Source organism: Chionomys nivalis, chromosome 3 (assembly GCF_950005125.1).
Source record: "Chionomys nivalis chromosome 3, mChiNiv1.1, whole genome shotgun sequence".
Taxonomy (NCBI): Eukaryota; Metazoa; Chordata; class Mammalia; order Rodentia; family Cricetidae; genus Chionomys; species Chionomys nivalis.
In genome coordinates, this window is record NC_080088.1 from 66,890,999 (window position 1) to 66,906,405 (window position 15,407).

A 15,407-nucleotide genomic window follows, 5' to 3' on the forward strand; every position below is an offset into this window, starting at 1 on the left:
GTTTCCATGCAAGGTATTTTGATCATCTTTCCATTTTCCCAATTCCTTCAGGATCCTCTCTAGCTCTCAAACCTACCCACATTTGTTCTTCTCTCTTTTTAAAAGACAACAAAACTAAGAAGTAGACCCTTACACATAGGAACACAAAATATATCCACGGAAACCAAGACCAAATACAGAAACAGAAGACTGATCAGAAAAAACAATTCCCAAACTAAGCAAATGAGACAGAAAGCTCCAAAAAATACCATTAGTTTTATGTCGGCCACCTATTTCTGGGCATGGATCCTGCCCTGCGCTGTGGTTAATATGCCTGGGAGAATCCAGGGGAGAGAACTAACTTTTCCTCTGCCAGTACATAGCTTCTTGATTAGGTGTGGGAGCCCATACTCACTTTTCACTCTCAGTACTAGGACTCCATCTCTACAGGCCCAATACATGTTGCCACAGTCTCTGAATTCATTGATGCATCATGTCTGTTGTGTATGAAGACACTGCTTCCTTGTCATAATAAATCACATCTGGCTCTAACAACATTTCCACTCCCTCTTCCACATATACCCTGAGCCTTGGAGGGGTTTGATAAAGACATCCCACTCGAGAATAAGTGCTCCAAAATCTCTCAGTCTCTCACATTGTCCAGTTGTGGGTCTGTGTTAGATCCTATCTACTGCAAGGAGCAACTTCTCTGTTGATGGTTGGGTGGCACTGATCTCTGAGTAGTCTTGTCATCAAGAGTCACTATATTGCTATTGTATCCTTTGTGAGAATAACAGTATTTGGATTTTTCCTCAACTTATCCAGTCTCAGATTCTTGACCACTTTAACAGTATCAAGTATGGGTTCATTCTGACTTACGGAGTGATGCTTAAATTCAATCATAAAATGATTAGATACTACCATAACGATTGTGTATCTAACAGGGAGGTCAGTGTTGTACTTCGTAGGGTCAGTAACTGGATTGATTACCTTTCTTCTTTGATCCATACAATAGATGGTGATATAAATTCTAGTCACTAGGAATGAAGCTTCCAGTTAGGCACCATCTTGTCTTCTCCGTGTTTATGCGATAGGCATCTTAACTGTGAGAGAGGCATTTTTCACGACTGCCTCCACCAAGCTGGATCCCCTGAAAGTTCCAGTGATGGAGGAAGGTCATTGGCTAATAAAGAAACTGCTTTATTTATTTATTTTTGATAGGCCAGCCTTTAGGTGGGTGGAGTAAACAGAACAGAATGCTGGGAGGAAGAGGAAGTGAGCTCAGACTCGACAGCTCTGCTCTCTGGAGCAGACGCCATGCTCCCCTCTCCCCGGCAGACACAATAAAGCTCTGGCCCAGGATGGACGTAGGCTAGAATCTTCCCGGTAAGCACACCTTGGGGTGCTACACAAATGAATAGAAATGGGCCAAGCAGTGTTTAAAAGAATACAGTTTGTGTGTCATTATTTTGGGGCATAAGCTAGCCAGGAGGGAGCTGGGCTATGGGAAGAGGCCCGCAGCTCCCTATTTCATTCCAGCTGTTCTCATGTCTTCGTATTTTCAGGTAGGGGATATCGGGATCCTAAACACTTGAACTACTGCTTCCTACTTCCACACTGGTTCTTGGCTTCTAAATGGAAGCTCTCAGGTTTGCAAGTCAAGTGTGATAACCATTGAGCTATCTCTACAGACAAGCTCCCTGCTTGTTTTTGAGAAGTATATTATTTTTAGTTTTCTCTTATACATTTAAAACCCCAAAGTGACCAGCCATTGTGTGTATGTTGTCTTTTGTAAGAAGTATTACATAAAAATCATTGTATGACCATAAATGGTAATTTCTATTGAGTTATTTATTGTTTCTAGCATTGTTAGTGAAGTGATATTGTTGAATATACTTTAAAAATATTTGAGTATATGGAGAGATAATTGTCAGGGGTGATAGACAGAAATAGGCAGAGAAACTAGGGGGCTATAAATTTATAGGTATGTAGAAAAAGGCAGAGAAATGAGAAATGTGGTTAAATACATAGGTACATAAATATTGGCAGAGAAATGGGCAAATAATCATATAGGTACATAGACACATGACTAGAAATGGGGGTGATACATATACAGGTACATAGATACAGACTAATAGGAGAAATGATATATAACATTTAAATAAATGCAGACAGAGTAATAGAGGGGTAAAATATACATAGGTACATAGATATAGGTAGAAAAATAAATGAGGCAATAAAACATAGTTACAAAGATACAAACAGAGAAATTTAGGGTTAATACATAGATATATAAATATGGAGAGTTGAAATAGTTTATTGTATACAAAGTTTACTAGTTATAAAACTTTGCTTATTTAGAATACCTAATTCTAATAAAATCTTCAAAATCAAGAATATTCTATATATAGTTTCAATACCTCCAATATCACAACTTACATCTCTATAGTTAACTTAAAATTTTTCATTATCCACTTCTCTTACTCTAATTATATGTACAAAATAGCATCATCTGTCTATTCAGCTTTACTAGATATAACAGCTCCAAGCATTTTCCCAATATACCCTATAGATGATTCAACAATTAAGATACTCATCAATTTAATGGTTAACAAGCATTTGATAACATAATAATTTTCTAAGTTTTATATGTAAAATATTAAAATCAAAGTTCAGTCACAAATACACAAAACACTTTTCTTAAAACAAATTAGTAGAGATCATGCCATTGGTAGGACAACTATGAATCCCGCTCCTCACAAAGAAACACAAAAAACATGAATCTGTCAGAACACTGTAATTCTAGAAACTGTCCAGTGAGATGAGCCCATGACTGGTTATACAATATCACGTGACCAGTCCTAAAGTGGTATATGGAGGAGCAACATTAAACAGGTTCAGGGGGGATAGGCTCCTGTAACACACTGATTTTGCTTTCTTTTTGTTTGCATGTCAAAACCTAAGACCCAAGCCGGGCGGTGGTGGTGCATGCCTTTAATCCCAGCACTCGGGAGGCAGAGGCAGGCGGATCTCTGTGAGTTCGAGGCTAGCCTGGTCTACAAAAGCTAGTTCCAGGACAGGAACCAAAAGCTACGGAGAAACCGTCTCAAAAAATCCAAAAAAAACCCTAAGACCCAAATACAGTGTGAAGAGGAAATATCTGGTGCATCTGTCCCCTGAATGGATGTAAAATAATTTCAAAATCTCAATCTTAGTTTGGAAGTTCAGAGTGCCACAAATGTCGCAGATGAGAAAGAACAAACATTACACACAAAATAGTACTTTTATGACTTATATTTTGGGCAACTTATTGAAAATTTCACTGTACAGCATGTTATATGTTTCATAAAAGCCATTGAAGTGATAAAATTCTACTAATATTTTTTTAAAAAGATCTATTGGTGTCATTTTATCAAAAGGGGGGAAACATTGCTGTTTTGCTCTTGGTCATCTAGTAAAGAAAATATGAAGCCATCTCTGACTTAATATATGGATGACTTTATGAAAAGACAGATAGGGGTGTTTGCCTCCTTATACACTCAAGATCAACAAGCAATGGCAACACCCATCATGAGTTGGGCCCTCCCACATCTACCAAGAAAATTTTCCAGTGATTTGCCTATAGGATAATCTGGTAGGGTCATTTCTTCAGTTAAGATTCCTCTTCTTAGCTGACTGTAGCTTGTGTCAGTGGACAAAAAGTTAACCAATACAACTTCGAATTACATTTACTGGAGAAGAATTTGAACTTTAGAAGGTGGCTTTCAGGGGTCTTCAACAGCAAATTCAGCTATAAATTAAAATAACACTGTATTTTTTAAGAGATATATTTCTGCAAAATGTTTTTACATCACAATTATCGGAACAGTAAGAACAATCCTTGTAAAGGTAAAATATTAAATGTCAATTAATAATTCTATTTTATCAAAATTAACTTAGGTGTCTACCAGAGTCAGTTGTATTCATAGTTTAGTCAAGAGGGTTATTATGTGCAATACAGACTACCTTTTTTTTACTACCCCCTCAAAAAATATATCAATTCTGTCAATGACACACACAAAAAAGGGTGTACTTTGATGATTTACATTCTGAACTATTTTGTTGAAAATTTCACTGTACAGGAGCAAACAATCCTGCTGGCTTTAGTTAGATGCGTTGATACTTGGCTAAATACTGACAAATATGCTTTGCTTCACAAATTTAGAGCAATTAAATCAATTCTGTACGTGGTGAAAGTTGTTTTACTGGCCAAAATATTACAGAGCACAGAGCTCGCGAGCAGGGAACACAAACCAGAAGCGGCACGAGCCGCTGTGTGTCAGGGAAAATGTCAGGGGGTGTGAAGCATGCCAAGTAGCCATGAAGTAGCTCTGCTGTGGCAAGGTTTTGGCGTAAAATCTCTTAGTAAGTGAAATCAAGCAGGGAAGGCTGGGGTGGGACACCTCTGGGCTGCAGACCTTCTGGGCCTATCCCAGTAGGAATAGAGTTGGGATTCATGTGGGCATCAGATGAAGACGGAAGCTATAAAGTAATCCCACACTACCTCAGAATTGACAATAATAAAGTCTTGTTTATTTAGGGATAGACTCACAGATGATCCTCTGCATGATCCAAATCCAGTAGCTGGGGGAGAAAGTATGAAATTATGGCTGCATTTATAGTATAAGAGGCTACACCCAAGTGGACGGGTATCTTAAAGGCTATTGGCTGAAGGCATTCCCACAGCAATAAACTGCTACAACTTTCTTAGACTTTGTAGATTTCATCTATAGTAATGAAAACAGGAGGCCATCACTGAGTTAATAAACAGATGACTTTATTAAGAGAAGACAAGATAGGTATTTACCTCAAACCATCCACAAAAACAAAGCACACAGACTTACTCATACAATACTTTGGTTTAAAAATTATTTATAATACCAATGCTAACCTGATGTTCAGGTGTAAAATACAAATCACAAAACATAAGTTTGCATGGATGAACTGATGTAGATGTACAAGTGGTATTGAAGGAAGGCTTGGACACTGGACAGTGCCTTAATGATGTCAAGCAATGATGTCAGCCTCCCCAGACACACGAAAGTAACCAGCACCATATTTCTCATCTTCCTCAACAGGTTATGGACAGGAGCAACTTGGGCTATACAAAGATGGTTTGAAATAGACTGTTGCCCACAGCCTAATTCAGATGGGTGCATACATGCCCACCAGTACCTCCACTAGTCACCTTAAGGCATTCATACAGTTTTACTCAAACTCTAGATAGGCATGTGGTTTGAGGTGGTCTCTTTCTTCAGACAAGAGACAATATTCTATTGAGGTTCAATTCAGCTCCATGAAATACGTACTTCACAGCCATTATCCCCCCTCCTGCCTTGACTATAAAGTGACCAGCCTTGGGATTCCATTTCATGTGTCATAAACATACCTACTTCCCCATACCTAAAAGGTTCTTACAAAATGAAGTGGGTGGTTCCTGCAGAGTTTAACTCAGGAGATTACATCTTTAAATTATAAGACAAATGGCAGTATCATCTCAAATTTCCTGAGAAACTTAATTTATGTAGCAAACTTATACTTTCAATTCTAGTACCTTCCAAAATTTTTGCAGGAATAGATTGTTCTTACAAGATACCCAGCATTAGAGACTTGCCATTCAGAATGTCACTTTTATATGCCATTTTCGTGTTTTATTTTCCAATATTTACATTATTTCATGAAATTAATATCTGGTTGCTTAATAAAAGCTACATGAAAATATAGCTATCACTGAGAAAGGACATCTGTCTTTCAGATGAACAAAGGCTAAAGCTATAGCCTGTGGGAATTTAGAGAAAATTTACTCAGAAGTACAACTTTCTAATTCCCAAAGCTCTTAGCAAATTTTTAGCTAGAATCAATTCCAGCAATTACAGTCTAAATTCAATGTAGCAGAATACACCCAAAGTATATAATTCATCACAGTATAGTCTCTCTCAATGCCTAAATTTTACGTTTTGCAGTCCTTGCTGATTTGTTACTCAAACCCTTCATTTGTGGAGCTCATCAATGAAGACCAGGGCAATACAGTCACATAATTAATTCTGCCCTGTCCTACAATGCTGAAATCAGTATACCATGAAAAGCAACCTCAATAGAGAAAACCACTTTCTGCTTTGCTTAAAATGCACAAATGCATATTAAACCTATGATGAGTATGTCTAGCAGTAGCACTCGGATTTATAAGAGAAAAAAAATGGCTTTCAGTGGTAAACACTTATGTGATTGCATGAATGTGCTAGTCTGTGGCATCCAACACAGCCAAGTAAAAGGGCTCTTCTATCTTCTCTACCATAGGCAATGTTTCCTGCTTAATTATCTCTTAAAAGTAATAAACTACAACTCTTCATATCACCATGTCTAATAAATGTCTCCATTTTGTTTGGTTTTCTCCTGTTTTTCTTTTTAATGGTAAATAAACATCCCAATTTGACAATTGTTCAAATTCTTAAAAATAATCTTAATTTTGTCACTGAACCACAGAACCTTTAGAATATCTTTGCACAATCACCACTAAAAGAACAGGAAACTCTCAACTGTTCAGAAAGTTTTCACTGTGTGTGGATATTCCAGCCAGGGAATTCTCCCCAAGCAGTGCTTCTGGTCATGCCTGCACTACTCTGGGAAATGAGAAGTGCATCTATTAATACAGAAGTCAAACCAAGTACTGGGCAAGAAGCTCAAAGCTCCAGATGATGTTGATGATGTCTGATGCTCTTCTATGGATTGTGTGCCAATGGAGAGATCACAGGAATACATATATACCAAACACAATGGCCTCTGTTGGACTCAAAGTAATTTAAGGCAAAACTGATCTTCACAGACACTGCTGACATAAAGTGCAGGGCTCATCAGAAAAGTGACTCTATTAATGTTTTCATAGCTTAGTCTTGCTTTCTTAAGAGACTTTAAAAGTAAATTTGAGCATTTCTGATGAGTTACACAGCAGAAGCAACAAAAGTCTTTTGAGTCTTCCCTTTAATTGTCTTACATATAATAAAACCCAACCAAACAAAAACTTCCACCACATATTTGGATAATACTGCTCCATGCAGCATTTACAGGACACCAGACAGTAGGCTTCTCTCTGCCTACATTGCCCTACCACAGGGCAAGAAGAAACAAGCATCCTGTTACCAGTCAGATACACAGCTATGGCTCTTGAAGCACACAGGCACCAACAAGTAAGATGGGGTGACTCTTGAGTGACTTCTCTGCTATGAGCAGCATATAATACACACATTATAGACTGTAAAAATCTTATTTCCCCTGAAAGATCAGGTTTTGATTTTTTTAGAGCTGCTACAAGAACATAACACAGCACAGGCAGTGAAATCAAGGTGAGCAATGTTTCCTTTCAACGTCAGTGCTCCCCCAACAAACACTATCCTCCTCAAATGGAATTCTGTCTGTCCTCTGAGTATTTCTGCATGGGCCTCGAATGATCATCAGAGTTATAATCTTAGCCAATCAGAAGTTATCTTTTAAAAGTATCAAGAACAGATGGGTGGTGGGACACACCTTTAATTCCAGCACTTCGGAGGCAGAGGCAGGCAGGTCTCTCTGAGTTCAAGCCCAGCCTGGTCTACAGAGTGAGTTCCGGGACAGCTAGGGCTGTAAAACAAAGAAACCTTATCTCAAAAAAAAAAAAAAAAAAATTAAAAAAAATAAACACAAGAAATCAAGAATAATAGACCTTTATATTTCCCAAGTGAGTTTTATACAAAGGCATTAGTCATTAAAAATCAAGGCTATAAAATGTTAACCACTTATGTGGTGAACAAAATCAATGCACCATATTACAGTAGTTTTTTGTTTTTTTTTTCAATTTGGCACGAAGAGATTTAGAGAACCTGTAACAGTATTAGAATCCAATGAAACAAAGGTTACATATTTTAAAACATGGTTATCTAGGTCCATGTGACCAGTGTCACTATGGAAAGGTTTCTTCTGGTGCACATCTATGAACATCTCTCTTCCTAAATTAGGTGTTTCTTAAGACCAGACAACCAGTTTGGTTGTTGCTGTTTTGGTTTTTAGTTCATTGCTATACTGCCATTTGTTATAAAAATCACTTGACCCATAGCATTTCAATGACATGCAAAGTCACTCCCAAAAGTTCTCAAGATTCTTTGAGAACAAAAGAAGCAATTATCTATTCTTGCAACAAAGCAATTATAACTAACAGTAGCTTGAATACAGTAGATTGAATACAGTAGCTTGAATACTGTAATCAATTTTCTTTCAAGTTAGAATATTTAATCTGACTTTTAACTATGCTCTTTGCTAACTAATAGTTAAAAAAAATTCTAGGGAAGGAAAGGGGAGAGCGTCATGTCAGGTAACCTTGTGATGAGACTCCTTAACAGACTGTGCTCATTCAGTAATACTGGGGGTATAAGGGCAAGACCTACAGAGAAATTTAGAAACAAAAGAATTAGTCTATATGTTGACAGCAAAACATAATACAGTATAGACATAATAATTAAACTGCATCAAACTGCAACAACAGAAGGGACAAAATAAATGTATTCATTTTAATATAAAAATGGTAATTAAAAAGCAGGAGCCACAGTGAAGAGTGGCAGTTCATTAAGAGCTATTAGCTGTTCCTATCATCTCAGAAATGCATTATTTGAGTGATAGCAAAATTTGAGAACATTAAGAATAATTAAGAAATTTTTTTTCTATCTTCTTAGTCATAACTAAATAATTACTGATACTCTTAAAAACTGTTCACTTTACAAAAAAATAAACAAAATATTTTAAAATTCTACTCTTTAAAAAAAACTTTGAAAAGTAACAGCTTTTCCAATACTGATGCTGAGCTGGCTATCACATGGGCCGTATTCCTTTGGCCATCCACCACCACAGGTAAGACTCCAGCATTCCGGTTAAGTGGCTTGGCATTTTTTAAAACTGTAATATGTCCATTTTATAACAATAAATATGATGAAATGAAGTCCATGAAAAGCAAAAAAATGCACTTTTAAAGTAAAAATAATAATTTCATGAAATACAAAAGTAAACATTTATAAAACAGAAATGTGGCAAAAAACATTGCTTGTTTTGACTAATTATCAAATAAAAATGCAGTTACATTTCTTTCTTTAAGGTTACCAGTATAAAATATCTTTAAGGAACATGATGTAAAATCACAGGGCAGTTTAAAGAAAGATACAGCATTAGCATAATCCAACAAGACTAAGCTTTGATATGGAAACCATTGTACACAATGGGACTGAAGGCTAGATTTTCCATTTGTCTAAAGGAAGATTTTCCTATATGTATTTCATGGCACTCAGGCCTATAATTTCCCTCTCCTCCACACTTCCCAAATGTTTGCACCACTTTGTCTGTTTCTTGCCCACTGCTTCACTCAAATTTCTATCATATGTAACTTTTATAAAGAAAGATATACAATCAGTGATCAAAATCTCTTGGGAACAGTCTCCCAGAATCCTCCCCAAGGTTAAAACAGTCTGGAAAGACAAGGCAAATGGAAGATAGGCAGTCCCTAAATTATTTCTCTCATGGTAAACTATATTTTCTTTCCTAAATAAGCAGCATATTGAAATGACAAAAAAATAATAATGAACAAACAAAAAAAAACCCATACAATGAAAATAACAGCAAATCTAGTTGGGAGACTGTCAATCAGATACAGACATAGCTCGGCTGCTATTTATATTAACTAAGTGTTATGGGCAAATAGATACTTCTATTAATTAGCAGCCTGACAAAGACTGAAGTTTTCAGGGGCGTTTAAAGGTCCTGTGGAAAGGAATACAATGGCCATCAACACAGAAGCAGAACTATACACCTGGACAAAGACTCACTTCATCAAATTCAACTTTCTGTTGAATGAGCCCAATTATTACAGGTGCTTAAGACATCACTGAGAGATTGCCAACAAAAACTGTTATATCCTAGGAGCAAGATGCTTGCTGTACACAGCAAGTAAGACTGATGGCGTCAACTCTTAGGAAAATGTTCTATTTCCTTTGGCTCCACAATTAAATTGGAAAATCAAAGCTATAAAAGGCTATTTTTTTCTTTAATTTTCAGTTGACTCTTTATGAACCTGAGTGAAAGGATTGGACAATTAAGGTTTTACAAATAAATATTAGTACATGGAGGAAGCAGCAGCACAATGCTGAAGGATGACACCCTAAGCCACCCGCCTAGCAGGTTCTGTGGCTCTCCAGAGCCTCCACTGACCCATGTGTTCAGAATTCCAGACTTCACTGCTCTGGCCATTTCCCCCATATCTTATTGTTGTCATTTTACTTTTTCTAAAGAGGATAAAAACCAAAGACAATATCCTTCAAAACATCATACTAATCAACAACTAAGCGGCTATTTCATATACTTTACTATACTTTCTTGAATCAAAATGCTATGATTTTTGGTAATCCATTTCTGCACACTTCTAATTGCTAAATAAACCTTAGTCTCTAAATGTAGATATCCTATATTGAGCAAGCGTCATTTTGTGAAGTTCTAATTACGTCTCAGAAAACAGATTCAGAGAAGAGGTGGCCAATATTCAGAAGCTGTATTTCCTTACACTGCCCAAGTGACCAGAAAACCCAAAACATGTGAAGAGAACTGAAATTATTTATAGTTAGAAAACACTTGAGAGTAACTGCAGGAATGGCACAGAAGGACAGCCAATGTGGAATGCACTCGGTATTGTTCAGTTCATATGTGCTACAGCAAGTCCATTTTCAAGGCAGATTCCATTTTTTGTTTGTTTTCTTTTACTGCTTATTATGGAAACCTGGGGAAAGAAGAAAAAGGAAAGACAATTAAAATGCAGGTAATGGGCACTTGAATCAGGAAAAAATATAAAGCTATCTTTGTAGTTTTATCTTTGTCATGGATTTTTCATTTTTTGATGGTGCAAAAGTGCAAAGTAAATACTTGAGAGTGAAGGTAAAACTCCAAACCTGAAAGCTCCCTAACTATACTATCTCACTGCAACATATAAACACTTGGCTTGGTTAATCTGGATGGGCAATGTTTTCTTTCATTTGCAAGTTCTCTATAAAGTTTTAATTTAATAAAAAGATGCAAGTTTAAAACTTCACTGTCTCCCTACCCCAGATTCATCTTCATTTATATGCACTTCAAGTGGTTCATCTTTGCTTTGTTCTTTTTAAAGCCTTTGTTTATAAAATCTCATGTACAGAATCAATTTGTCACTTTAATACTTTGTAACAAATGTATGTGGAGGACAGACAGACACACCCTGCCCCCAAATGATTCAACTGTGAGAAAGAACAAACCCACAGGCTACTTCCACTACATCAGAGATGTTGGAAATATCAGTAAATGAAAAAGAATGATAAAAACTTCACCTAAAATCTTCAAAGAAGTGCCATCAAATATGAAGACCTAACATTTGTAACTTGTTCTGCAGACTTCTCTCACTCGCTTCCCCGCCTCGCAAGGTCTCACTATGTAGTTCATATTTGCCTGGCATTCCCAATCTTTCTACCTCTGCTTCTGGAGTGTCTGAACTACAGGAAGATAGCACCACACACAGCCTTCTTTAGTAACTGACAATTCTGGACTATGTATTTTACTACCACTCTTTTGAAGATAAGGAAGTTAAAAAAGGAACTCTTTAACTGAGTAACTTTGATGAACGTGTGTGTATCTCAGTGTACGTATATACTGGGAAAACAAATGCATCCAATGATGCTTCTATTAAAAATTATTAATTTCCTATAGTTCTCCATCTCTTTCCTCATCTTCTTTATTGTACCTTTCATCTGTGAGAAGCTATGTGGCATGTATATATACACACTGTAATCTAATTCCTACTGTCAGAGATGGCTCAACATCACTAACATGCTTGAATCAAAACTGTTTTAGGTTTCAGAACTTTTCTCTGAAACATACACACAGACTATCCTTAATTTCTCACTTTTAATTGATATGACTACATATTGGCAGTTGAGGCACCCTAAATCTGAAAAGTTTACATCCGAAATGCTCCAAAACTCTGGAACTGTTTGAAGAATGTGTTAGTTTTGAAAAGCTTCAGCCTTCAGATTTCTGTTGTTTAAACTGTGTACATAAAGCATTCCAGCGGATCTAAGTGCGTTGCGATTCCCTCCAATAATGTGACCAAAGAGCACTGACTTGCACGTGGAACACACAAACACCCTGCACTTCCCGTAAAGCGAGTACTTTAGCTTGCGGTGTTTAGTAATGGACAAGAGGAGGACGGCGTAGGACGGCGTGCTTTCCCCTGCCTTAACTGGAAGACAGATTTCATTTCCCATTACAGGACCTCAGCTTGACCTAACAGACGCTCCGTACCTCTATGTGAGGGCTCCGCCTTTGAAAAATGACGAGTGGCACTGTGCTGGTTTGTAAGATGCGTGTGGTCCAGATCCACAGGGTCCATCCCTGTAGGTGGTGGGGGTCTGCAGGGAGTGAAAATTTAAAACTCTTAAGGGATGCTTACTACAGTTCCATCTTTCCCTAAGCATCACGGCATGAGTTTTTTACTGTGTGTCAGGATTCTTAGTTTAGTTCCTGGACAGTTACATGTCCTTGAATAAATTATTTTTTATCTTACTGTTCTTGATGCCTATAATCCACTAACCATATTTTCCCAGTATCTAATGTGTGAGGCATTGTACTGATGAAAGCAAATGTGCATCAAGTATGGCCTGCCAATCATTTACTTTATGTTGCCAGATTCTATTCAGGAAAAAGAAGTGAATAAATTAATAAAGCTAAATAAAGAAGAAAAGAAGGAGTCAGAAAGGGCAGCAGCAACCAAGAATGGGAGACCATTTATAAGCAACAGTGGTTCTTTATCCACTAGGTGGCAAAATTTATCTTAAAAACATGGTACTCTCTGTGCAACTCGTTTACAAGGTTTTATGTCAAAGAGAAACAAAATGTCAAAAGGAAATTTTTAAATTCTAAATTTATTAATTTAATTAAAATAGAATTTTGCAAATATTTAGCATTAATGAAAATGAAAAGAACCAGTTCAATTCTGTTTAATTTTCTAAAGGTATAGTCAAATGGTATATGTACACACATATCATATTATAGAATCTTTTGTATAAGTATGTTGAGGTTTTAAAACTTGTAGTTTGGTATAGAATTAGCTGTGTAACCAGTCTACAAAGTAAAACAATCATGTTTGAATTTCTCCACTTATCCCTAGCAGAAATCACTTCCTGGGTACTGGGAAGGGTAAAAAAAAAAAATGACAACTTGTATGTACAGGGAGAATTCCACATCCTCAATGTGGAAACTACAACATAAGTATACATGTGAGCATGGTCAGATGAGGTGAGTGGCTGACCCAAGTGTAAACAATTGTTAAACACCAACAACACAGTTGTTAACAGGATCAGATTCCAGAAGCAGTGCTCCAATACAGAGCTACCTACATATGTGTATCATCAGGAATAACAGTGCCTGCACATATGACATGTGTGTCTGGATATTTTGAATTGGAGGAGGTCAATCAACATCTGTGCTCTGTGCAGCCTCAAACCAAAGAGAACAGCACAGAGTGAGCACCAAGGGCCAGCTAGAATGATCTTTTCATCCTTGTATCACAAACATTCAAATGTCAGTTAAAAATACATTCTTAATTTTATGTTTTAATATTTTTGTCCCTGCTATATGCATAAAAATAACACACAGTAAGAATAGCTAGACTTTCATTCAGAATCATGTGTGTACAATACTGACTCTGTCGTGATTGTTTTCTCAATGTTGACTGATATTCCCAACACCTTACAAGGTGACATAAGACATGTTAGGAAGAACTGAGACAGAACAAGTGATTTCAGGATTTAGCTTTAGAAAGTAGCTAAGTTTAGAGCCAAGACCAAGAAAAGGGCATTGTTTATCGCTGTAGCTGAGAGGTCTCCTTAGGTTTTCGTAAACCTCTCTAGGGACCCCCCAAACCTAAAGACAAAGCACTGGACGTCCTTAGAGACAAGCAACTCACTCCACCAAAACACCCTCAGTTCTATGCAGAGTTGGCATGCTGCTCCGCTCAGCTGTTTTCAATTATATTTTATTTGTAATTGAAATAGATTTACATCTAGACTTACTGTTTCCTACACATTATATTGCAATGAAGAGGATTGTGTTAAAGTTAGTGATACTTATGGTTAAAGATGGGAAAAGAGTTTATGCTGTGGTTCTTATATTACAATTACCTGTTTTCTTCTCTTCTTATGAAATTATATTTTTAATTAATATGATTGCTAAATGTTCTTCATCCTCTAGCTGCTTGTACCTGAGTCAGGCTAAGTGGCTCATTAGGCTTGTCACACCCAATGTTTTTACCCACGTCACTTAACAAAGTCAGCACAGTGATCTGAGTAATTGCCATTAAACTATAAACTTTGTAACAGCAAAAAAATATTCACTCTTAGAGACTAGACTTATCTGAGGTCTAAGTATTAGGGTAATCAAAAGATGATTCAGTGTAGAGAAATATAATTGATATTCTTATAAATATGATAGAAATAAAAAGAGACTTGCAAGAGATTTAGACTTTTCTATGGTAAAAACTAAAATTGCAATTAGTATTTTCAGTATAAAATTCCTGGAACTTTATTTTGTTTTTTCTTTCCTTAGACAAGTTTTATTCCCAAGTGGTTTAGACACAACCTCCTCCTGCCTCAGTCTCACTGGGACCTAAGTGTGCACAAGCACACCCTCTGAAGTCTCTGTCTGAAGTCTCTGCAGTGTGCACAGCACACCCGCTGAAGTTTCTGGCTTGGAATTAATCCACACTACTGACTGATCCTTAATTCCCACAAGAAAGAGGGAAAAAAAAAAACTTGGAATAACAAAAGAAATGGGAACACGGACAGCAGATGCTCCAAGCTCCTCAAGAGAATCTGTTATTTGTTTTGTTGTTGCTGACTGGTCCACTGCTAAGCTGAAGTATTACAGGATGATCATGGAAACCTATGTTCTCCTATACTTTATACCAACTGTCTATGCAAATAGTTACCTACCCAATATTTCCATCATGATTAAAAATGAAAGAGGAAACAGAAGCTATGCAAAATGCATGCACTCACAAATCTGTTAAGCATATGAGGCTTTATATGTTAAAATGTTTTATAAAATCCGTATTTGGTTTCACATATACATAACATTTTATCAAATAATATTTAGAATGAGTGTTCCTTTCACTACAAAGGAGACATAAGAGTCTATGTTTGTGCAAATCCACAATAATTCTTAACAGTCATTTTAAAAGATCATTTTGTTGTTCACTTCCAATATGCCCAGAAGTCTTCAGAGGTCCTATTTATATTCTACAAACTTGTTTTTAATTTTAATGACCCTTTAAAAACAGCCACCCCAGCATGCCCTATTTT

The 15,407-nt window shown here is 36.7% G+C and overlaps 1 protein-coding gene across 3 annotated transcripts in view; it reads right to left on the bottom strand.

Annotated features, from left to right (window-relative positions):
* Positions 1-6,919: 6,919 nt before the first annotated feature.
* The window catches only part of Ccdc50 (coiled-coil domain containing 50), a 65,143-nt gene continuing 56,655 nt past the window's right edge, over positions 6,920-15,407 (bottom strand). For all 3 annotated transcript variants that reach the window (XM_057764169.1, XM_057764171.1, XM_057764170.1), the window contains 2 exons: positions 12,352-12,458; positions 6,920-10,801 (listed from right to left, as the gene is read on the bottom strand). In XM_057764169.1, coding sequence (XP_057620152.1) covers positions 10,782-10,801; positions 12,352-12,458 — 127 coding nt within the window. In that variant the 3' untranslated portion in view covers positions 6,920-10,781. The remainder of the gene's footprint in view (positions 10,802-12,351; positions 12,459-15,407) is intronic.